This window comes from Paralichthys olivaceus, chromosome 18 (assembly GCF_024713975.1).
Source record: "Paralichthys olivaceus isolate ysfri-2021 chromosome 18, ASM2471397v2, whole genome shotgun sequence".
Taxonomy (NCBI): domain Eukaryota; kingdom Metazoa; phylum Chordata; class Actinopteri; order Pleuronectiformes; family Paralichthyidae; genus Paralichthys; species Paralichthys olivaceus.
Genome location: NC_091110.1, coordinates 2,768,389 through 2,792,534, shown reverse-complemented (window position 1 = coordinate 2,792,534; position 24,146 = coordinate 2,768,389). Strand labels below are relative to the sequence as shown.

At 40.9% G+C, this 24,146-nt stretch overlaps 2 protein-coding genes across 8 annotated transcripts; one reads left to right on the top strand and one right to left on the bottom strand.

The window, feature by feature from the left end:
* Positions 1-305: 305 nt before the first annotated feature.
* Positions 306-9,437, top strand: ash2l (ash2 like, histone lysine methyltransferase complex subunit). Of its 2 annotated transcripts, XM_020082378.2 has the most exons (17): positions 306-442; positions 908-974; positions 1,149-1,294; positions 1,393-1,481; positions 1,574-1,668; positions 2,289-2,384; positions 2,759-2,854; positions 2,979-3,054; positions 3,951-3,968; positions 5,140-5,239; positions 6,364-6,581; positions 6,916-7,083; positions 7,453-7,646; positions 7,730-7,822; positions 7,907-8,005; positions 8,087-8,146; positions 8,822-9,437. In XM_020082378.2, exons 1-17 carry the CDS (start codon positions 384-386, stop codon positions 8,927-8,929), a joined length of 1,782 nt encoding a protein of 593 aa, XP_019937937.1. In that variant the 5' UTR covers positions 306-383; the 3' UTR covers positions 8,930-9,437. The 2 variants fall into 2 exon arrangements, with proteins under 2 accessions (XP_019937937.1, XP_019937938.1); XM_020082379.2 differs by lacking the exon at positions 3,951-3,968.
* grk5 (G protein-coupled receptor kinase 5) lies at positions 8,835-23,809 on the bottom strand. Of its 6 annotated transcripts, none has more exons than XM_069513786.1 (18): positions 23,645-23,809; positions 23,340-23,442; positions 22,158-22,228; positions 19,020-19,109; positions 18,819-18,931; positions 18,020-18,097; positions 17,486-17,583; positions 17,302-17,394; positions 17,108-17,171; positions 16,375-16,515; positions 14,635-14,825; positions 14,509-14,546; positions 13,886-13,975; positions 12,239-12,447; positions 11,973-12,110; positions 10,999-11,136; positions 10,784-10,915; positions 8,835-10,696 (listed from the first exon to the last, which is right to left on the bottom strand). In XM_069513786.1, exons 4-18 carry the CDS (start codon positions 19,069-19,071, stop codon positions 10,607-10,609), a joined length of 1,665 nt encoding a protein of 554 aa, XP_069369887.1. In that variant the 5' UTR covers positions 19,072-19,109; positions 22,158-22,228; positions 23,340-23,442; positions 23,645-23,809; the 3' UTR covers positions 8,835-10,606. The 6 variants fall into 6 exon arrangements, with proteins under 6 accessions (XP_069369887.1, XP_069369888.1, XP_069369889.1 ...); XM_069513787.1 differs by having other exon boundaries at positions 23,365-23,442; XM_069513788.1 differs by having other exon boundaries at positions 23,340-23,409.
* Positions 23,810-24,146: the final 337 nt, after the last annotated feature.

Sequence of the window (24,146 nt, the reverse complement as noted above, 5' to 3'; positions counted from 1 at the left end):
CACACACACACAAACACACACACACATACAAACACACACTTACAGTCCTATGTCTTTGTTTATTTCGCCTCTTTGATTTTGTTGTTTCTCTCCTTGTTTTTTGCTGAACATTATTACTGGTGTTGTGTGTAGGTTCATTAATAGCCACAACAAATTCCTTGTATGCATCATATAAATGTACATATATATAACTATATATATATGTACATTTATATTTGGTCCCTAGCAAAGACTAAATTACTTTACCAACAAATTTGACTCTAAAATAGAATAAGTGCAGTTCACCTTTGAACCTGTAGTGTCGCTGTAACGTGGTACCACGACCGGATGTGCTCGGCTCAGTCGTCTCTCGCGATGTTTTTTTGTTTTCATTGATTTGAAACATGGCGTCTGAGGTTGAGGCGGGGAGCGCTGCTGCAACCGAACCGGAGAGCGGAGAAGGGTATGTCTGATTCACGCAGGAGTGTTGCTACCGGCACTCACGAGCAGGACATGACAGCGGTCCTTTGTGAAAAGTCAAACCGCAGAAATGCTGTCGCGTTTTTCAGCCACACAAGCTGCTAATAGCAGACTGGCTAGCTAGCTAACACCAGCGATGCACAGACTCACCCTCCGAACCATTCAATGTTACAGTTGATCTCTTTAGCTCTTGATGAAGAGAAAACATCTCTAGCTTAGAATATGACATTTAAATGGTACGTAGTCTGCCGGGGAACTGAAGTCTTTGAGTCTGATGATAACGGATCTCTGACAGTAACATAAGAGCTCTCACGCCAGATTCCCTTTGAATAATGTCAGTTTTAACCAACACGTGAAGATGACATATTTAATAAGATGATTTGAAGTTAACTTTTGTAGGTATCTGGATAAATGTCTAGTCATGTGATCAATCTATGCTGACTTCCAGGGATGCTGCATTTGGGGAACTACCCACCAGCATGGATACCGAATCTTCAAATGGCAAAGATGGAATGGTAACATCCCAAGATCTTATTATTTTATTACTTTTTTAACCCTTGTATATTTTGTATTACACTGCAGTGTTGTGGATTAGTGTTCTGACTTCTCAAATGTGATGTTTACTGATGTATATACACTTAATGTCTTTGCTACAAATATTAATACAAATGCTGTTGTCTTTGACCCAGGAGGCAGCCGGGGAGGGCTCTGAGCCCGCTGATGCTCTGACTGGATCAGGAGATGAGGAGAGTGGGAGGCAGCTGGGGGAGGTGGAGCTGCAGTGTGCCTTGTGTATGAAGTGGTTCACTGCAGACACGTTTGGCATCGACACTGCGTATGTAGAGTAAATCATTTATTCAGCTGATGCTCAATGAAACATCTGCAGTTGTGTTTTCACACTGAGTTGTAACTGTTCATCCATCTCCTCTACAGGACCTGTCTTCCCTTTATGACCAATTATGTGTTTCACTGCAACGTGTGCCATCACAGTGGCAACACATACTTCCTGAGGAAACAAGCAAGTAGGTGATTTGTGTGTTGTAACCTACAATCAGTGTTAGCATCCTTAGTGTTTTCAATCATTTTGTAAGCTGATGTTGCTTTTTGTGTTCAGACCTGAAGGAGATGTGTCTCACAGCCCTGGCAAACCTCACATGGAGATCCAGATCACAAGACGAGCACCCAAAGACCATGTTTCCCAAAGACAAGGTGAGCTTAATACATTTTCAGCAAATGTGCAGATGTGGTGTCCAATGGTGGACAGGATGTAATATACAGCTTTTTAGATAAACTTATTGACATGATATTGACAAGATATTGAAAATGACCTGGCAACCGGGCTAACCACCGCACTGCCTCCATAGATGAAATGATAAATCAAAAATTATAGCAGATGAATTGGTTATAAAAAATAATCATCATTCATTATTGTAACTTTTTTTGATTATGCCACAAACTGGCTAGATCTGTACATAAAGGCATAAAGTGTTATGTCAAAGATTCATTCACTCTTAGTGCAAGTTCAGGTAGTTCTGTTTTTATAAAATTATAAAATTAATTGATTTTGTGATTCTGTTAATGAATCAGTTATTTATGTATGAATACAAACACACACCATACAAAATATATGGTGCAGTTTCATGAAATACAAAGATCTGCACAGTTGAAGGTTGAACTCACCTCAGTTTGTTGCACTTCACTTGATGTACATCAAGAGAAAGAAAGTGGCATTGTGCAGATATGACTGATGAACGAGTGTTGTTGTTTACTCCTGGAAGACTTTTCATTCATGGAACTATTTGTCGGTTTCTTGTAATTCTTTGTCGCAGGATATCATACCATTCATTGACAAGTACTGGGAGTGCATGACAACTCGTCAGAGACCGGGGAAGCTCACCTGGCCCAACAACATAGTGAAAACAATGGTAATGTTGTGGTGGTCCGGGAAACAAAATCCAGCTCACAGAGAATTCAGAGATGGTGCTTCTAAACCTTCATGTAAAAAGCAGTTAATGGCAGAGAAGGCAGTGAGGAGAACTGTTGTGGTCTCACTCTTCCTTGCATGTGGCTTAGATTAGATTAGATTAGATTAGATTCAACTTTATTGTCATTACACATGTACATGTACAGGGCAACGAAATGCCCTGTACATGCAGTAGCTTTAGTGGTTTTGCAGTTTCCAACCTTTGAGTCATTTGCATCATAGGATGAGTGTTAGAGGACATTCCCATGTGGATTAAAAACAACATGGCATGAATACTTTTATATTACAGTATTGGTTCTTTTGTTTATTTTCTAGAGCAAAGAGCGGGATGTCTTTCTAGTGAAGGAACACCCTGACCCCGGCAGTAAGGACCCAGAGGAGGAGTACCCAAAATTTGGCTTGTTGGACCAGGTATTTACCACTCAGCTGCTCTATTTATATATACCACTATGTTTGCGAATTTGTGCTGTAGAAACCAAAGGATGTTTGTATACAGATCTAATGTATAACCTCAGCTTCTGTTACTCTTCTATAGGACCTGGGAAACATTGGACCCTCATATGACACACAGAAACAGGCCACTGCTGCTCCTACAGCTGGTGGACTCAATGGTAAGAATGTGACACAATATCAAATCTAACCTCGGAAAAAAAGGATCATTTCTACTTGTAGGCCAATGGGAAGAACTGTTAAAGGGTGTGTGCTTCCACACCTGTACTTTCAAAAGTTATCCTTTGTTGCTTTTAACGTCAGGTCAAGATCACACAGGAGAATGTAAGTGGACATCATCATGTATACTGACAAACGGAACCAAAAATAGGTCTTTTTTTCCTGTAATATGACTCCTTTTTCAGTTTGTGAGGGACCTGGACAAAACCATTGCCCTCTGTATAAGTCCACTTGGAAGCCGACCAAAATCTGTCTTTTCCGGACGTCTCATGTCTGGTTTTGTCTTCACCACAGACCAAAAAGCTGCGCGAAATATACAAAGACTGCAAACTTTGTTAGAACTAAACCAAACAAGTTAGGTGTGGAAGCACCCTTCAAATAAAGTACAACAGCCAATACAAAAGTCAGTGTAAATCCCCCACATTTAGAGCAAGGCTGCGTCCACACTACTATGTTTCAGTTTTAAAATGCATCACTGTAGCTATTTTTACTGACGTCCACACTACGAGCACGTGTTCATGAATGTTCGAGCACCTAAAAGGGAGAACTTTAGAAATACTGTCGGCTCTGTCTTAGAGTTAAAACTCAAGGTCTTTGCATTTTGCTCTCAATGGGCACTGAGAAACTGAGATGTTTTGAAGCAGCACACTTACTCTCACACAATCTGTTCCCTAATTACACCGGCACGCACATGACCAGTGTATGTGAATAGTCATGTGATGTGTTTTCACACATTTAGTATGGGTTTGTATTTTAAAGCTAAAAGGTATTAGTGTGGATGTAGCCCAAGATAGTTTTACATGTGATGACCATGGTGACTCTGTGCGTTGTGTTCCAGGTGGATCTGCTTTCTCAGGTGACTATGTGGTATTTTGGCATCCGGAACTGATCAGTGTGTTTTTTTTTGTCTTGTAACCCTCTGGATAGAAGTTGGCCCTGAGGTTCCAATCAGACTTGAGTTTGCTTTTTCCCCTCAATCCAAACCAAACTCCATCTAAACTGATCCTCAACAAGCAACTTGTGGGCAACTTCATCCATGTTCAGTTGTAACCTCCCTGTCTGCTCTCTGCGTCTGTTTGGTGCCTCCCTCCCAAAAGCTTTGCCCCCCCCCCACCCTTTATCGGTGAACATATCTTTCTCGTCTCTTCCGGCTTGCTGTTAATGAGCCCTGAAATCTCTACAAAACAACTCCTCACCGAAATGACAATCTGCCCTCCACACCACGACAAACATGAGAGCAGAGTGCCATTTTTCATGTGTGCCATTTGGCTTTCATCCAATGCTGATTAGCCTCATCCTCTTCCTTCTCCTCCTGTGTTTTGGTTTCAAATGTACATAATTCAGCTAAAATGTAATCTGACTTCATTACATGTAAATCCAAAATAAGTTTTAAACCCCAAATAAATGTTTTAAATCAAAATTTCTCCTGACACTCCAATGTTTAGATGTTTGTGGGTGGTAAGAATGATAAAATCACTTCATGTGATGTTAATGCACTGACTCAAGTGAGCACAAATGGACATTGAGTAAGTTTTAACGACCAAAGACTTTTCTTGGTGGATGTGAACAACTTTGTTTTCCACACGAATACAGTATTTTGTGGACTATTTGAATGTGTGTAGTATCTGAACTATAGCCTGGGCTTTGTTTTGAGGTCTTTGTTACTGGGTAGATGATCATTTGTAAGAGGAATGACTGAAATAGTTTTAAACTCTTCTTCTACACTATCTTTAGTTTTCCATATAACAAGTGTAATTCCTGGAAGGAGGATGAAGTAAGCCCCAGCCCTTGGCTGTGGTTTTACTCACTGACGTAACAGTGCAGCAGGTTCGAATTGAAGAGGGATCATAAGAGGCTGATAGTGTTTGGAAGACGCCATGCAAACTAATTCCTGCCTTTCGTGCCTGCTATTTCCCTGTGTATACCAAACGCCTAATAACCTGCTTTCACTGAGTGTGTAAGTTTGTGCGTTTGTGTTCGTCCGTGTCCTTCTGTTCAGCAGTGTAATCTGCGGTCTGTTTTTGAAGGTGCTTTGGCCCCTGGTCCAGGAAAAGGAAGAGGAGCTAAACGTAAACAGCAGCAGCAACAGGAGGGCACAGCTGCAGGGGCCACCAAGAGAACCCGCAGGTAATGAGATCTGTCAGTCAACACTGACCATGCACACAATGGGGATACCCGTAGATGATCTGTTGTGCTCATGTGTGGCTTCTCTTTTTCATCCTGAGATGTTTGTATTCTTTCAGTTTAGCATACTGTTGTCATCATCATCAACACGCCCACATGGTCACTTTGAAAATGAGCTTTAGATTTTCAAGCCTTCAGCGAGGAAAGAGATATTGGAACAAAAATGAACATGATAGAAGAAAAGTACTCAGTAGCGCCAGTGATCCTGTGACTGTCACCACAAACCCTCATTTTTTTGCACAAGCCAGATGCATTTTGTTTACTGGAATCTTATGCTGAAAGTGGTTTGTTGTGTGTGCTGACAAAGGATGTCACCAGATGACATTTTGGTGCCACGATCATCCGAGGAAATATCACGGCTTCACGGTTTTCACAATTATCGATACTATAGAAGAAAAAAGATTCACAACAAGCAATACATAGCTAATAACATAGCTTATGAACCAAAATATTTATTATTATCATCAACTTTATCCAGTTAGTTTTTATAGTGTAATGTTTATCTATCTAAAAGTAATTTATGTGCCTTATTGTGGAAGGTTGGTCACCAAATGTGTTTCCTGTCATAAGCTGTGTATCTGTATGGGAGTTTCTCCACTGACACACACACCGCTGGTCAGAAACCCAAAGTAAAACTCCTCTGATGAAGTTGTTTGTCCAGCATTGGTGGAAATAAGGCCGTTAGGTCAGTTCCCTCGTCTCCACTAACGTTTCAGTGGCTCGCGCCGCACAAACACAAATTATGTGACTCGCGAGAGGCAAGACACCATAGTTAGATATCATAGTTATCATGTTATGAAATCGTGACGTTATCAAACCGCAGTTTTCGTAAAATCAGTTAATCCCGTCATCCCTAGTGCTGACCTGCTACACAATGACAGATATCTGTTGCGGTGATAGGAGGATCTTAAGATACTGTGCGCCGATCGAATCAGGAAACTTTCAAACAATGTAGTATTAGTCGAGCACAAGCCAAAACACAAGACTGTTCCACAAGGGAGACACTGTTTTCCAAATGAATGAAGAATTATAAATAAACTTGTATTCCTCTTCTTCACTCAACACAGTGATCCTCTGTTCTCGGCCCAGCGCCTGCCTCCTCATGGTTACCCACTGGAGCACCCCTTCAATAAAGATGGATACCGTTATATCCTGGCAGAACCAGACCCTCATGCTCCCGACCCAGAGAAGCTGGAGCTGGACTGCTGGGCTGGCAAACCCATACCTGGTGATCTGTACAGAGCCTGTCTCTATGAGAGGGTGCTGCTGGCCTTACATGACAGAGGTACTTAGAAGTCAGACACTCATTTCTAGCAAAGTGGCTGATCTAGATTTTGACTTACCCAACAATTTGTTTAGCCCCATTGCTTTATCATTTTACACATTTACACATTACAAATTGATTTATGTAAAGCCAAGTTCACACTACATGACTTTTAAAGTCATTGTATCGCTGTGCAGTTCACACTAAACAACAGAAACTTGAGTTTTTCTATTTCTGAGCAGATTCAGATTTGATGTCAGTTTATCAAAATGCTAACTTTTTTGTGATCAAGCTGTGCTGCAGAATCCATTTGTATTTGATGTGTATGAACCTCCTCTTCATGTTCATGTGGCAGCGCCTCAGTTGAAGATCTCTGATGACCGTCTGACAGTGACTGGAGAGAAGGGCTACTCCATGGTGCGAGCATCGCACGGCATACGGAAAGGCTCCTGGTTCTTTGAGGTTTCTGTTGACGAAATGCCCGCAGAGACCGCGGCTAGGCTCGGCTGGTCTCAACCGCTCGGTCAGTATCTGCTTCATCCCCACTCTGACCTCTTTGCCTTTAGTGATTATGCGCTCTGGTGTTCAGAGTTGAAATCCCAAAATTGAAGTTTTAATTTCCAACAAGTCATTTTAATTTCTCAGCTGAACTATTATACCACAGTGTAACTCTACTGCATTTATATGGACCATAGTTATTGTATTGGTAATGAACACATGAGTGCACTCAGAAGGGACAGCAGGTGCCCAAAACAAAGGTTGTACCTGATATTGAAACTTATTCTATTTGTTCTTAATGATGAAAATGGCCAAAGTCAACGTGCTCTGTATGTATGTTGTGTTGTTTTTTGAAATAGTATAGTAAAGCATTTTATTTTATTCTGTTTGACAGGTAACCTGCAGGCACCTCTGGGTTATGACAAGTTTAGCTACTCGTGGCGTAGTAAGAAGGGCACGCGGTTTCATCAGTCCATTGGAAAGCATTATTCCTCCGGCTACGGTCAAGGAGACACGCTGGGTTTCTTCATAGAGCTGCCCGATGGCACAGAGACATCCAAGGCTCTGCCAGATACATACAAGGACAAGGTAACACCTGAGAGATATTGAGAACTAATAACTGTCAACAGGTTGTTAGTCTGACACCTTTTCTTGCTCCGCTGTGATTACAGGCGCTAATCAAGTTCAAGAGCTACCTGTACTTCGAGGAGAAGGACTATGTGGACAAAGCAGAGAAAAGTCTCAAGTCAATGAGTCCCAGCAGGGTCAGGAAACTCCTCCAAATTATAATTCGGTCAGAAATAGCTGGCAGTATTGGCTGCTTTTAAGTTGTCGATCCTGTTTTTCAGATGATATTCTATAAAAATGGAGTGAGCCAAGGTGTTGCCTTTGAAAACCTGTTTGAAGGCATCTACTTCCCTGCCATCTCGCTCTACAAAAGCTGCACGGTCAGTACACGAGACGTGGTCATGACTTCGACGCCCTCCTAATTTTCTACCCAGTTAAAGTTGACCTCTGTCTCTTTACAGGTTTCAGTCAATTTTGGGCCACATTTCAAACACCCGCCGAAGGACATCAAGTATCAGCCGGTGAGACCATCGCTTCCTCTGTGCAGAGGACTTTACAAACCTCAGGCTGTGTCCATTCTGAAATCTTTTCCTCTGAAAATGTCCCGTGTGTTAATGTAAACAAGAAGATTCTCTCTTTAGTTGGTTGCTTAGTTGTAGAAAATACTACAGATAAGAAACGTAAGAGCAGCTGGGATTTCTATGTTTGGACCACTGTCAAGGTGGGACTGTTACTGAAGCTGTTTTCAGACATGACCCAAATTTACACACATTTCACACACGCACAACACAAACACAGCTGAGCAGGAGGTTCTCTGCACTCATGTGTTCACAACAGCAACAAAGCCTCCATATTTTTTAGGCGGAGCAGCCAGGTGCAGCAGATGGAGACAGGAAGTAACGATATATTCTGCTGCGGAGAACATGTTATCACCACAAATCCAACGGGGGATACCCAACTGTGTTCTTTCATCGGATTCTCCTGACTTTCCTGATATTAGGGTTCAAGCAGAGAAAGACTGCAGATAATCTGGAGCCTCTCACTCGGACATTAGCGTCCACACATGCTTTCTCCACATGTCGTGAGTTCAGTGCATGTCTGAAAGCAGCTTGACAGTGTTAGCATCACTTGGCATTCAAAATTACACTAGCTATTACACGATCAATCATTTGTGGAAGTTTTTGTCCTCCTCTCAGATGAGTGACATGGGCTGGGGAGCTGTGATCGAGCACACGCTGGCTGACATGCTGTACCACGTGGAGACCGATGTGGACGGCCGACGCAGTCCTCCCTGGGAAGGATGAATCCTGCTTGAATTCAGTACACACCCTCCTCACGAATAAAAAAATTGTTCCCCCTCCAGGCTGTGAAATAAAAGCCCCACACGGTGCAGTGAGCTGTTGGCCCATAAAGTAAAAAAAATAATGAATTTGTCTTGAAGTGATTCCTCGCAGCGTTTGATGGTCTTCTATTTGTCATCGAGCCGTCAGCCATGAACATTTAACAGCAAAATGTGATTATCTTTGGAGCTCTGCTTAGAAATATGTATGTTTGAAAGTTCTTGTTAGAGACCGAACCAGGGGCCAGTTACAACACATGTTGAGAACCATGTTCCACCTCTAATGTTCTGCGTATAGCTGCGGCCAAATAGACCCACTTCAACGTTTCCCCACAGTCATTGACTAGACAAGAGTTGATTCTGCAGTCTTTAGTTTGGTCTGTCTTTTTGCAAATTTTATTTGTATTGCAATGTATGTCAGTTATTTACTGTTTTATACTCTGAGTTAAATAAAAAAAAAAATAATAATACAAGGACAAAGTTGAACTCATGACATCAGAAACAAAGATGAATGCATTAGACATTTAAGAAGTGCTTCCTGACATTTACTTCAAAACCCACAAGCATTATTGTGTAGTATATAAAAGTTAAAGAATATAATGTATATTAAGACATTTTACTGGATCAATTAATATACAGCACTAATTAGTTTCTATGAAGACATTTCATATTATATTTTTCTATATTATCATTTTTTAACATATACCAGCGTCTGATGACAGGTGTCTGTATGAGGAGTTTAAGTTGTTGACAAATATATAAACACCTATATCCGCTTACAGAAAGGGATGAGTGGGATCAATAAGCTAAATGATTCAACATTGCTCACCCCACTAGTCGATGGAAGGAAATTTTTTACTAATTTTATTCTTGTACATTGCTGTTTAATTATAAAATGTTACACAACTGCCTGTCACTAGGTGGGGCTGCAGCTCGGAAGGACAGCCCAACCCATCCTTGCAGCGTTTATGTTAAATGTCTTGTGCACCTCTCAAACAAACAGATGTTTCCTCCATTCTTCCATTAGTTCTATAAAATATCACGAATTTTAAAAATGCCCATCACAAGTCCAAGATAGCATTTCTGAATGTCTTGGGCTGTCCAACACACCAAAACTAAAAGATGTTTAGTTTACAATCATACAAAACAAATAACCAATACATTTTTCACACTTTTAACAAACTTTTGAAAGATTTTTACATTTTTGATACCCAAAAAAAAACAACAAAAAACATATATATATTGTTGGTAGAAAATGTTTTTCTTTTCTATCCATTATACTTGGATGAAACCCTGACAGCGATAAAGATCTGGTTCATTTATGGCACATGTGGCTGGAAAAAACTGGATACAATGTTATGACGTAGCTTCATATTCCATTTGTATCAAAATTCAAGTACTCAACAAAAAGGTATTGATGGATGATGTTTTTTCAAATAGATGGAAATAAGTGTGGGTGCATGTGTGTGAAGCTAAAAACAAGTGCTAATGAAGCTTTAAAAGGGGGGGGGGGGGGGGGGTGTATGCTATGCTTGGATTTAAAGGGAAGAAGTGGACTACTCCCATGGTCCTTTGCTGTTACAGTGGTGGATATGCTGCTTTTTGTCAATGTCTTTTCCAGTAGTCTCTCCTGTGACAGTCCTCAGAGGGCGGTGCTGAGTAGTCCTGACTTCATGTAGGTTTCGTTTGGCAACAAGCTCTGTTTGCCTTCGTCTGACGGGTCTGGAGTGTGCTGTTGGAGGAGAGAGGGAGAGAAATGGTCCACTTGCACCAACAGCTGTATACACGCAGTTTGATAAGCAGTGTGCGGACGTCTTACGTGTCTGCGGAAGATTCGGTTCAGCAGGCTGCGTTTGGGGCTGTCTGGGGCCTGTGACCAGTCCAGGTCTGGGCTTCGGGTCCCGACAGGGCCAAACATATTCAACTCCTGAAAACATCCTGTCTCTATTACCTAGAGGGACGACAGAAAGATCTTAGCTCTCCTTTTTTAAAATACATGATAGATTATATGATGTGTGTGGGAAATGAACACACCTCATTTTGCCATGTTATAGGAACGCTGCCTGTGTTGAACTTGGAGTAGAAGTCATTGTCTGTATGGTCCAGAGTGACTCCCTTCACTGTAGAAAACTCTTCAATGTCCTGCACATCACTGCAGTACACCTGTCTGGGCTGGAGGAGTAAAAAACAATCACTGTTATAACCTACACCCACATTTATTCAAGCACATCTAAACCTACTCTACATATTTTAGAGCCATAATCACTGGCTGTTTTTGTTATTGAGATTTTGACTCCAATGTGTTGAACCTTATTATGGATCAAAATTATATATTGTATAGCGTAAGCACCACCTCAAACTGTCAAAAGATTAAAATGCTGGACACCACTGTGCAAGAAAAATATAAAATTATGTTTGTGTCCTTTTTTGAGCGGTGACAGGGTTCGGCTCATTCAGTAGGTCGCCCCCTATATTTTGTCATTTAAACCACAGTTCATTCATTGATTCTACACTTTGATGCCAGAATTAAAGAAAAAGTGAATTATGTTGGAGAATCTAAACCATCCAAAGTATGTAAGTCTTTATTAGTGACTAGGAATCTATAATCATTACTAAATTTGTTATCAACTCTCAATTAAATAAGATTTAAGGTAAGGGAAAAAAGAAGTTTATTAACTGAAATACAAAAACCATGTCTATATTTTCTGTGTAACGATTATTATTATTATCATTATTAATGCTAAGCATCATAATTTACAAAACTTTTAAGGCAATTATTGGACAATTCTGAACCAGTAAGACAAAATGTTATTCATTCCCTTAAAAAAGTGGCTTGTTAGAAAGTGGTACCAAATCCAATTATGCTTTATCACAATTAAAATTGCATTTTGACTAGAACTACTTCTATTAATTTGCACTGTGTAGTTGTCATTATTGTATAATGTATGCTTCTCCTGTGCCCATGTGAATATGACTTGTGTCTAAACCAATCAGGCTTGGGTACTTGCATCGGGTTTAAACGGAGGTGGGACCAGTCCCGCCTCCAGCATCCTGAAGTTGATTTTGTTAAAGAAAGGATGTGACTGGACTTCTTTCCCCTTTGACCCCTGGCATCCCAACCTCTGCGTCGGGTCCTTGGTCAGCAGCTACAGCACAGGAGGGAAGGAAACCAGGTCAATTCTTATCGCTGAAAGAAAGTTGTATTTGCACTTGATTGACTTTTGAGTTGTGACAGCGGTCAGTTGAGCAGATCTGATGATTTCTGAGCACTCACCAAAGAGCAGATGTCTTTCACCTCCCTGCTGAACTTGTGACTATATTCCTCCTGCTGCGTCTGAATCCGTCGCTCCATCTCCGAGGTACTTGGATGCTCTCCTCGGGCTCTGAACGGCAGCTGCCCTGACGTCATTTCGTAAATCAGACAGCCGAGGCCCCACCAGTCTGCACTCATCCCATAAAGATCGTGGCCGATAACTTCGGGAGCTGAAATCAGTATTCAGATGAATAAACGTTCTACTCTGCTGCAGCCTGCATTACAGCTCTGAATGCACAACATGACTGACCTTTTATTAGAGAATTGACAAATGAAACACAATTCCCAGATACCCAAAGTCCTGTTTAATTAAATTCTACACACTGAACCTTTAAATTAGATGGATGCTCTATTGCTCTAGTCAGTTTTTTTCTCACAGCTCTACCCAAATCTGCCCGAATCCCCAAACCCCATAGTTTTATAGGAAACAGTTCCAAAGAGGTTTAAGAGGGAGTTAAACTCAAACATCACGTGGGATAACAGACATTTCATTATCTGTTATTGTTTTGTAGCTCACACAGTCATGACGTATTTGTTCATGAGGAGTGCAGAAAATATTGAAGATTAAAATATTTCATTATCAGGTGTATTGACAATGTTTTATGGTCATTACCATGTTTTGGCACCTTCATCATATGTGCAACAGTTACAATAATCGTTACATAGCTTTCTACATATTTATGAAATTTAGAAATCACAAAATCAAAGTGGTTTCCCTCCAAATGTAAATGAATGTAATACAAATAATTCTACAGAATTTTTTAGAAACAGTTTGTAAAAAGAAAATGCTAAATAATCTGGTAAATAATGTACATTTATTAGATAGAGCTTTTATAGTTCCACTCGAAGCCATACCCCGACCCTGACTGGTTTAGACACAAGTCATATTCACATGGGCAGCAACAGGAGAAGCATTCAAATACATTATGCATCTAGGGCAGCAATGAGAGCAGCCCAGTTGTTGGGGACAATTTAAGGTTCTTGCCCAAGGGCACTTTGGCATGGGGAACTGACAAGACTGGGAATGAACAGCTGACTTTCTAGAGGAAGACCCGTGTCTCTATCCCACAATGCTCTTTTGTGAACATTAGGAGTTGAAGATAAGCAACTGTGGAGCCAATTCTGCGGACGGTGCCATTAAACCAAACGCAGAAGAAGAGGACACAACGAGATGAGATAATTAAAAAAACACCAATCAAAACTCCAATGGTGTAAAACATGATGGAAATGACATGATGACATTTCTGTGTGATTACTGTCTCCTCTGGTCAAATCAGCTTTTTTTAAAGATTTTTTTTGAATATGTGCATAATCACCCATTTAATTGAAGAGGGAGGAAACTTGTTGGTGCATCTGTGTGTGCAGCTCATCAACGGATACACTGCAGTAGGTTTAACTTCACTGTGAAAAAACATTCTGCAGTTTGCTTTTTATCTCTGGAAGAGTTTGGTTTTGTCCACAGTGAGGATAGCAGCCGTACACAGCTTCTATCCCGGCTCTTGTTCAGGGAAATCAGCCTCTGTGCTCTTCTGCTCAGATGGAAACCTCCAGACTCACAGTCCTCATGGGACTTAGGGTGGGATTAAACAATGTGAGTTACATACGTACCCATGTAGCCCAGCGTGCCCACCCTGCCTCGCACCAGACTCCCCTCAGAGAGCCTCACAGCCAGGCCCAGGTCGGAGATGCGGATGTGTCCTTCAGGGAACAAATAGATGAGAAATCACTGAGCTGGTTTCGTGGTTGAGTTTTTTTCTGTTGTGATGCACTTTCCCTTTTGACCCTGTCAATCACTGCATCCCTCCCCTCCAGCTATACTGGCTCTGCCTTTTGTGAATGCGTAAACACTAAGGCATGTCATAAAGGTGGTTCCACAGGTGCTGAGGTTTCTTAAAAATAGATACCACACCTGATTCCCTAAGGCCTTCACTTCCTCAACCTGCCTGTGTTTGTGCTCTTGTCAAAATACCTTTAACTGCTTCCTCCTTCGTAGATGCATCCTGAATCTGATTGGCCGAGTGATTTTTCTGGCCAAACTTGAACTGTTATCCTTTTTGTCATTCAATCTGATTTTGTTTAAAAATAGCTGCATCAAAATTTGCTGTGAAAACATTTCATCGTGTTCCGCCTGTGCAGCCTGGAATGTGATCTGCTTCAAGGTTATTATCAAGCGTTAGTCATTGAGTCACACTCAAGAACAGACAAAGGGTGTTTACTGTGGCTGTACATACCGTTGTCATCCAGCAGAATGTTTTCTGGTTTCAGATCTCTGTAACACCGGACGCGACATTATGACTCAGTAACCTCCTGAACACAACATGTGGCATTGAGCAGTACCAATGTGGAAATACACTGACCTGTATAATATCAACTTCTGATGAAGATGCATCAAACCACAGCAGACTTCTGCAGCGTAGAAACACGCTCTGTCTCTATCCAGGCCGGGAACTCCGATGTTATAAATGTGATACCTCAAGTCCCCACCGCTCATCATGGTCAGAACCATACAGAGGGCGTGCTTGGTCTCATAAGCGTACGCCATGTTCACCTTAAAAGAGGCCGAGAGAAAGTGCATGGACAAGTAAAAGTTGATTAGGCTTAATACGGCTTGATAAGGGACACAGTAAAATATGAACAATACATGATCATCAGCACAGACAAAAAAGACAAAACTAAAATAAAAAGAGATCATACAAAACATATAACAAAAAGCGAAATCTGTTAAAATCATGTGTTTTCTATAAAAATATGATTTATGCAATAATTTAAAAACAGGTTAAGTGCTGGCAAGTCTGCTCTCCTCAACAAGGAATTCCAGAGGGTAGATGTCCTCGTGGCATAAGCCCGCTCACTGGAACTACTAGCAAGAGTTGATTAGATCTTAAATCACTTTGTGTTCCATTACACGTCAGAGCTCGCCCCTCGGAATGGCGTCACACCGGAATAACACAAGCTTGTAGTGTTCCAGTTGCACAGGAACAATGTTAACGCTAGCCAGCTTGCCTTTGTTAGTCGAAAACAGTTCATAATAATACTAATACTGTAGTAAAATATCCACATGGAATGTCGCATTCGTAGCACCCTCGTAGTATAACTGAGGCCAGACTGTGGTGACCTGTAGAAGTTATAAAGAAATCTTAAAATCAATCAATCATTAATTTAACTAGCAGTCAATGCAGTGAGGTAAGAATGGGAGAGATGTGAGCCCTATGCTTGGTTTAGGTTAGAATGCAATCAGTTTGTGGTCAGGACACTGAGGATCGACTGGTACATGTATATAAGTTCAGGGGTGAGGAGACAGAGGCAATAGCTTTTATTCTCCAGTATTTAAATTTAGACTTGTTAAACAACTTAGCTGCTGGAAAAAGGAAATAGCTCCTGTTGTTTGAACTCACCCTTTTTTTAATAAGCAAAGATTGTTGTTGCCAAGGCGTTGCCTTTTGCATGTTCCATCATTAAATAGCTCTGGGCGTCTATTCTTGAGATTCACCCGTGACGCTCTCATTGAGACCTAGATGAAGCTCTACCAAAGTGATGGGGGTGTGGATAAAGAAGCTGCAGCCTGGGATGTATGCTTGATGCAGAGCTTGAAAACAACCAAATATAACATTTTTATTTTATTATGTTACTTAAAGATTATCTGTTCCTGATCCCTTACTTTTTCTAGATTGGCACACAGTAGAGTACATACTGCCGCAAACACCCAAGGCCCTGATTTTTGTTTGGATCAACACCAGATTGGACAGGCTCATATATAGCAGTCCCCTAAATATGCTTGCTTCAAGATCCATCAATTGAAACGTCAGTAAAAGTGAAAGAAAAAATTATCCTGGATCCTCCCCTTTATCTGGATCCACACCAGAATTGAATGGGTTCTTTCTGTGACCCTTGTCCCATCTTTCCACCAGGTTCTGTTTAAATCTGTTTATCTTTATTTGTGTAATCCTGCTGACAAACAAACTAGCTAGTGGACGGGGGCAAAAACAGCACCCCCATGGCTCCTAGGTAAAAATGGAGGGTCCACATTTGTCCAACACAAGCAAGCAGGCAAAAGGCTAAAGGATCCAACAGCCAGAACACAAGTGTTGAAATCTCACCACAAATCGACTGTCCAACCCTTCCAGGAGCTGCTTCTCATTGAGAGCCATGGTCTCTCCTCGCCGCTTCTTCACATGGGTCTTCTCCAGCTTTTTGCAGGCGTACATCATTCCTGTGGCTCGCACCTGACAAGCCCACACCTGGAGAGAAAAACCCGGTTTGATCAAAGATGCTAACATTGTGGCAAATTTGTCTTGGGGACTGATGGCAGAGTCAAATCTGCTGAGAAATTGACGATGGACAGAAAAATGGCAGCTTCCTGAGGTTAGTACTGTAGCGGCAAGGAACTGTCCTCACTTAGTATAGTAAATAAGAGCTTAAAAAATACTTTACTTATTTGGGAAACTATTTAATTTTTAAAAAAAGAAGTAGGTTAATCACCATGTTGTTGATTAGTTTTTCCTTTTGTTCTCGATGCTCAAGCTTCACAAACCCTCTCCGTTATTCTCCTAACTTCTTTTCAGTTCTTTAAGACAAAATTTTATCTGAGAGCCTTTCCTGATTTTACTTAAATTAAACTTTTCTTTTTGAACTGTTTATAACTGTTGTCTTTTAAATCTGATGATTCCATGACTGATTTTTCAAGTAAGGGACAGATAAAGCATAAGCTGTCTTGAATCGTAGATGCCACCAGATTTAAATGAGAGCATGTGTTTTTGATTTGGGAGAACAGACCCTGAAATCCATAACAGAGAGTGATGTTGTACTTAAACTGTTGTGACTGTGACTCACCTCACCAAACCCTCCTTTCCCCAGAAGTCTGTACTGTCTGAATTTCTGCTTGCTGATGGGCTCCCTTAAAGAAAAAGCATTGTCATTCACACAAAGTCTGGAGAAGATCTGTGAGATAAATGTGGCACAGAATCAACAGTGTGTTCTGTGTCATGCCTCCTCTGGTGGGTGAACACACACACACACACACTGACCTCTCCAACATCTTCCACTGCAGAAAACGGTCAAAGAACATGCTCTCCTGGTATTGAACGAAGGTCTCTCCACTCAGGTGTTTGTGTAGGTCCCTAATCCATGAAATACAGAGTTAAGTCGTTATTCCCTGAAAAACACCAGCTCATGTATACAACAGCACAGGGAGTGTGTGTGTGGACTCACTCCCTGCAGTCATGGAAGACGTCCCCACAGGGATCCAGCTCCAGACTCTTGATGCTGCTTTGTTCATGTCTCAGCACTATGGAGACACACTGACTCGACTGAAAACACAAGGAAGGCGAAGTTAATAGTATTGATACTTTGTTAAGTTAATACCCATCTAGGTTATTGATACTGTGGTAGATTAATATCCTGGTTATTGATACTTTGGTACATTAATACCAAGAGTGTTGTTCCTGTGGAAAGTTAATATTCACGCTATTGATACCTTGGTACATTGATATAAATAAAAGTAATTGATACTTAACTTCATATCAATGTCATTGATACTATGGTACATTAATATCTGGGTTTTTGATGCATTGGTACATCACTATCCAGGTTATTATTATTATTAAGTATTAATACTATCCAGGTAAGTACACTTTTCTATGTCAATACTCAGCTAATTGATACTTGGTAAGTTATTGTGTAAATAAACTATTTTCATAAACATGAATATCTAGTAAAGACATGTCACTCGTGTGGTTGTCAGACCTGACTCATGAAGAATCTCTGAATGATGCTGATGCCAAACTCTCTTCGGTCATTGTCCGACTTTGTGTCGAAATTGTCCTGAAAGTGACAAAGAAGAAATAGATGAACATTTACTGAAACAGAATCTGAACACCCAGCACCGACTCTTGCACTAATCACTGCACGAGTTTGACTAACATCAGACGTCCTGCTCCAAATGAAACGACTTCAGATCTCAACGTGTGTTTTCACGGTGCTTATCTCAGCAAAACATATTATTTAACTCTGTCCTGCAGGATATTATCATTACCATGCTTCTTCCGAATGTTGGCCACTTCTTTTTGTTATTTTTAAACAGATTGTGAAATTCAAAGATGAATGCAAGTCCTGTGTTCCCTGTGTTCCCTGTGCTCCCTTTTGTGACAGCCTCCTTTATACTGATTATTTTATCAAATGTTTCCTTCTACTACTTCCTGCTCGCTTGGTATTCTGGTAATGTAATTCACTGGTGCGTGGTCACTTTAGAAAAAAATCAATCACTGCCCATATTGTATTACACAGAGAACACTTCATTAAAAGGCTTTCCCAACCATTTCTGGCCTTCCGTCTTACATTTGTTGCACAATGGCTGTCACCATTTTGGTTAATAGGATAAAGAAAGTGTAGATTTTTTTGTTTGCTGTATTTTGGCTTTAATTTAGAATTTTAAGTAAGTATGCTCTAAAATGTGTTCTCTGATCTCTATGTTTCTCTGTGTTTTCTATAATACAAATCCTATAAATTCTATTTGCCACGAAATTCTCCGTGGTTGAAAATGTACCAAAGCATCCAGGAGGGATATGTAGTTCTGCAGATCAGGACGGCTCCGACAGAAGAGCTGGAAAAGTTTCTTGCCAATAGGCTGCTTTACACATAGACTGTAATAGTCTCGCTCTGTGGGAGAAAATAGGACATGCCATTGATAAAATACAGATCATTTGATAAAATACAGAAACAAACAGAAATGCATTTGTTCACATACCAATGTTCATGGCCAGGTCCACACACTGACTGATGTGAGGAAAGCGAAGCATCTCTCTCCATCTCCAGCTTCTGCCTTTACTCCCTCCACCTGCAAGCAGACGACACACAGATGACACACAGATAAACACAGACACACAGATACACACAGATAAACACAGACACGCAGTAATGAAAAATAACTCAGACTGACATCAGCAATGTGTCATAAACATGCATGCGTACAAGCGTGCGTCTGGCCCTTCAGGTTTCAAACAATAGCATGCTCAACTACAGTGAATGAACTATTAATAGCTCTGGGAACAGGTAAGGAAAGCCTGTGGAACCACATTACTCTGCAACTTACTTTCATCTTTAAATGGCCACAAAGATGCCTCTGGAAGATTACATCTCCATTTTTAAGTCAAAGGTATCAACACATTTGAACATTTCACTCTAAATGAGGTAAGAGATTTTCTGGACAGTCGGTTTGTGGTGAGATTTCAACACTTGTGTTCTGGCTTTTGGATCCTTTAGCCTTTTGCCTGCTTTCAACGTAGATTTTGTTCAGATGACCCCACAGGACGTGCATTGTTCACAAAAGATGAACAGTGACAGAAACTGCAAATGTAAAATCAAAAAAGTGCTGCAGAAATAAATGACAGCAGCATTTGCATGGATTCATAAGAGAGACCTAAGAGTCAGCAGTTGTGATCAGTTTCATCATCGTTCAGCACCTTGTTGATCTGGGTCACTGTCCTCAGATCACCCAACCAAAACACAGCTTTGACCCCTGAGCCCCTGATGAAGAGTCTGTGATGGCACTGAGCTGTATTCATCCTCTGACATCCTGTCACATGACGCCTGAGCTTAGAAACTGAATTTTCGAATCATTTCTGAAAAATCCTTCAGAAGAACATTTTTAAATGAGCTCTTACCTTCCCGGGCTTTAATAAGAGCACTGTTCGCCACCATGCTTTCAATCTCCATGGAGGAGTGTGTGTCTGTTTTGAAAGTTGTCCTTGTCTATTTGTCCCAAGACAGCAGCACATCCAGTCTTCATGCACTGGCTGTCATAAAAATGTGAACTCATCAGCAGTCACAGTAAATAGCAGCAGTCCTGTTGGTTGAGTTGGAATGACGAGGTGTGTCATTTAGCTGCTAACTGCAGTTCCTGTGACTCACTAATGACAGTGATGCAGGTATATGCACTTTTTTTCCCTCGACTGTGTACAAACCACAGACGCTCCCACACCGTGGAGGCGGGACAAACACCGCAGAACGCTTGGCATTTGTGTTTTAGTTCCCAACAGTGTGGGGATAAATGACAGAACCTCAACTCAAGTGTATAGCCCTAAATAACATTATCTAAAGGCACTTTTCATAGTCAGGTTGAGACGTTGCTAAGTTATGGTGTAACTCTACAGCTCCCACATGAGCAAACAGTTTGGCGACTGTGGAGAGTAAGAAACTCCCTCATGGTCCACTGAGCAGAAACTTGGCAGTTCAATCTCAGTCTGTGCCTTTTTGTGTGCCAAAGTGTCCTTGGGCAAGATACTGAACCCTGATTGTCCCTGGTGGCGGCTCCAGCAGCATGTGAGTGATGAATGACAGAGAAAGTGCTGCACATAGATGCACTGTATGAATGTGTGAATGGGTTAGTGGCTGGGAAGAGCAATATAATTACAGTCCATTTCATCGGTGGCAGCATTATCTCTTCAGGTGGTCTGTGCCCAAAAAGTGAATGCAATATCTTCTTGAGGAATTTTCTTTAAATTTGGCAGGAACTGTGGTCGAAGGTTAAATTCACTGTGGCCTCACAAGACAGTTTTTCAGTTTGGTTTGTTAGATTAGGCAGAAATGTTCAGTTTGAAACAAAGATGAGATTAGATTTCAGTGGTTTTTAAGGTTACAGTTCCTCTGATGTCACAACACATGGGAGCTAGCTCAGTGACCTGTAACTGATGACACACACACACACACACACACACACACACACACACACACACACACACACACACACACACACACACACACACACACAATAATACGCTTGTGACCATGCAAAATTTGAAGAAATTCCCTTGAGGCACTACTGTGATATCACTTCCAAAGGGTGAGCTGTGCTACTTTCTTCACAGAATCACACAATGGAGTGTTCTTACTGCGTTCTGCTCTGATAATATATATTTTGTCATTGTATCATATGAAGCCTCCCTCCCTACTGCAGTTTATTATAGTTACTGATCATTTGTTGTAATGAGCAGACATCTAAAACCTGCAGTGAACACGTGGATGTTGTTCACCAAAAAGCACTAAAAGCTCAGAGTTCCAGCTTCAATTCAATTTTGTTCTCACTTTATCGTGTTAATTGGCTACTACCATAGCTCCTTGAATCAACATCACTGAGTCTACATTTGTCTTGATGATCATCTTCAGAGCCAACATTTACCATGTTAGCCTTTGCTTCTGGGAGGGCTGGTGACACCCTGCGTCTTACACCAGGTGACACCGTCTGTCCATTTTCTTCGTGTCTCTTGTTGTCAGGGTTTATGGTTTGAGCCTTGTTATCACTGGCGGCTTGCCTTTGCATCTGCCAACATCCCTGGTATCATCTTGCATCATCTTGGTATTACATCATGGCTTTTTTTTACCATTTTAATAACTCCTGGGGACTGGATCAACCTTTCTCTCATTCTGTTGGCTGGCCTCTATGTCTGGCAGGGCTGTTCATGCTTCAGGTAGCCTTTGTGGGTGGCCGGGCTAATGAAGACAACATATTCCTTCTAGTAACTGGTAGGTATGCAGGTATGAAATTATCTTGAATTGCCCACCTTCCATGCTCTCCCAGTGAAGCAATGCAGTGGGAAAATAAAGGATTCTATGGCAGCAAATGTGTCATGGAGAAAGAACGTGGTTTTCTCAACTCCTCCCCACGTCAACAACAAAGTCAGCACAGAGGAGACTGGCTGACTGGACACCCACAGACATAGAGGATACAACATGAGAAAACCTCACAGAGACCAACAAAGATTCCTCACTACAGTCTCCATAACATACAGCTTCTGACTTAAAAGTAATATGGAATAGAGAAGAATAAAACAGAGAGTACGGTATGTTGATATGTAAACAAGCTACATATCTATTGTAACACACTTACCTGGCACTTCAAAGATGATTTCTCTTCCTTATTAACTCTTCCTCTTCCTCTTCCACCTGAGCTGCTGATCACTGAGGGTGAAAAAGATAAGTTTGAGCTTCTGATTGAAGTGATATATATATATAATAGACTATAGTGATATTATATCACTGATATAGTCTGTTGACTCATCTGTAACAGAAAGACGAGGATAAAGATAGTTGATTGTTTTATCACTGATGTTCACGTGAGCAACACTGCTGCTAATTTCTTGATCATTCTGAAAGTGAATGTGTTTTATTGGTTTCATTTTTATTTCACAAAAAGTCTTTGGACAACTGCAGATACATGTTTCACACTTTTGTTTTTCTGTTTTCAAAACAGTTTGATAGAATTTGTAATTTAATGAAAATTATCACATTTGACATTTACTATAAATGAACACTATGTGAAAACACGAAAAATAAATGTGCATATTTGATTTAAATAAGTTTTTGATTGACAGAGCTGAAACATGAACACAAGAATGCATTTAAGTCCATTGACTTTACACATCAATGTGTGTTCAGAGAGACTAGTTGCTATAGAACACCTAAATCAAATATCTGGCCAGACTGTTGATGATACCTTTGCATGGTGGGTAAGGAAGGAACCAAGAGATCCATTCGAAAAGTCTGAATAATCTTCTTTCCTAACCACTATTTCTTGACCCCAGTTGAATACATCACAAGGTCAAGCAAAGATGTGGAGAAGCCACAAGAAGCTAGGAAAGAAGAATCACGGTGCAAAGAAAAAAACGACTCCACAGCCAAACCAGTTCTTCCTTTGTGGTCAGCTGATGTTTGCTACTTTAGTTCATTAGTAATTTTGTCAATTAAGGACATTGCTCTCATATCAGCTGCATTTTCATACACACATGCAGTGAATAGATATAAAACAGAGACACCAAAGCTCTTGGTCACACAAACTCCTCGAAGCCACGCTGTGATTTGCGAGTGTTTTATTTGCCTCCTAAATGCCTTAACCTTAATTTGGTAATCAATCACCATTTCAAATATAATTAAAGACTTTATTAGGCATCATGTTCTTGTCGTAAACTCAAAGTTTGCATCAATATCAATGTAGTTTTTGTTGGTTTAAGTAAGGAAGCATCAATGCTGCTTCCAACAAGCAACACTTATCTGGAGAGGAATGAAGACTTACACAAGAATCAGTCCTGTCCTCTCACCTCCTCCCCTTCGTCTCTGGATAATCCTTCCTGGTGTTTGGACCTCTGACAAACATGACATTCAACTGAAGATAGTGCCTGAGGAATTAAAGCATTCATTCACATGTCCTCCAATAATCAGTGGAAGTTTGTGGTGGATTTGTCAGTGCAGCACTTAATGTGCCAAATAAAATGCAAATTGCTCATCACATCATTTATCGATTTGTTGCAAAGAGGAACTCACGCACATACAGTATGTAACAATGTGGCTACTGTGAAAACATTGAAGGTTTTTACTCACATGGGCTTGTTGCACGCTGGCGGCAGAAAAGCATTCTGGTTCTTTGCAATCCTGTTTTCCACAGTCTCAAAAAGACTGTTACTCAAGTGATCAGTTTTGTCCTGTGGTCTCAAGCTTCTCTGGCCAGTCTCTCCTTGTCTATCTAGCTCCAACCTTGTGACTGACACTGGAAGTCCAAAAAACAGAAGTGGGTTTAGGACAAGTGGAGAGGAGCTCTGCGTCCTCTGTCTTCACAAATAACAAAGTGACGTCCGGTTGTGACTCCAGATCTACTGGAACACACTGCCAACCTCTCATGGAGTCAAACAAGCAAAATACAGACACTGTGCATTAACAGCAAGTCTCTCCTGGGAATGCCAGTACATTATCTTGACTGGCAGATCCCTGTGCGACAAGAACAGCAGACTAATATTAACGCTTCAATGCTGGCTAATAAGATAAACACAGAGAAGTGACTGATTAGAGGTTTAAAACACTGATTAGAGGTTTGTGTGATATTTGG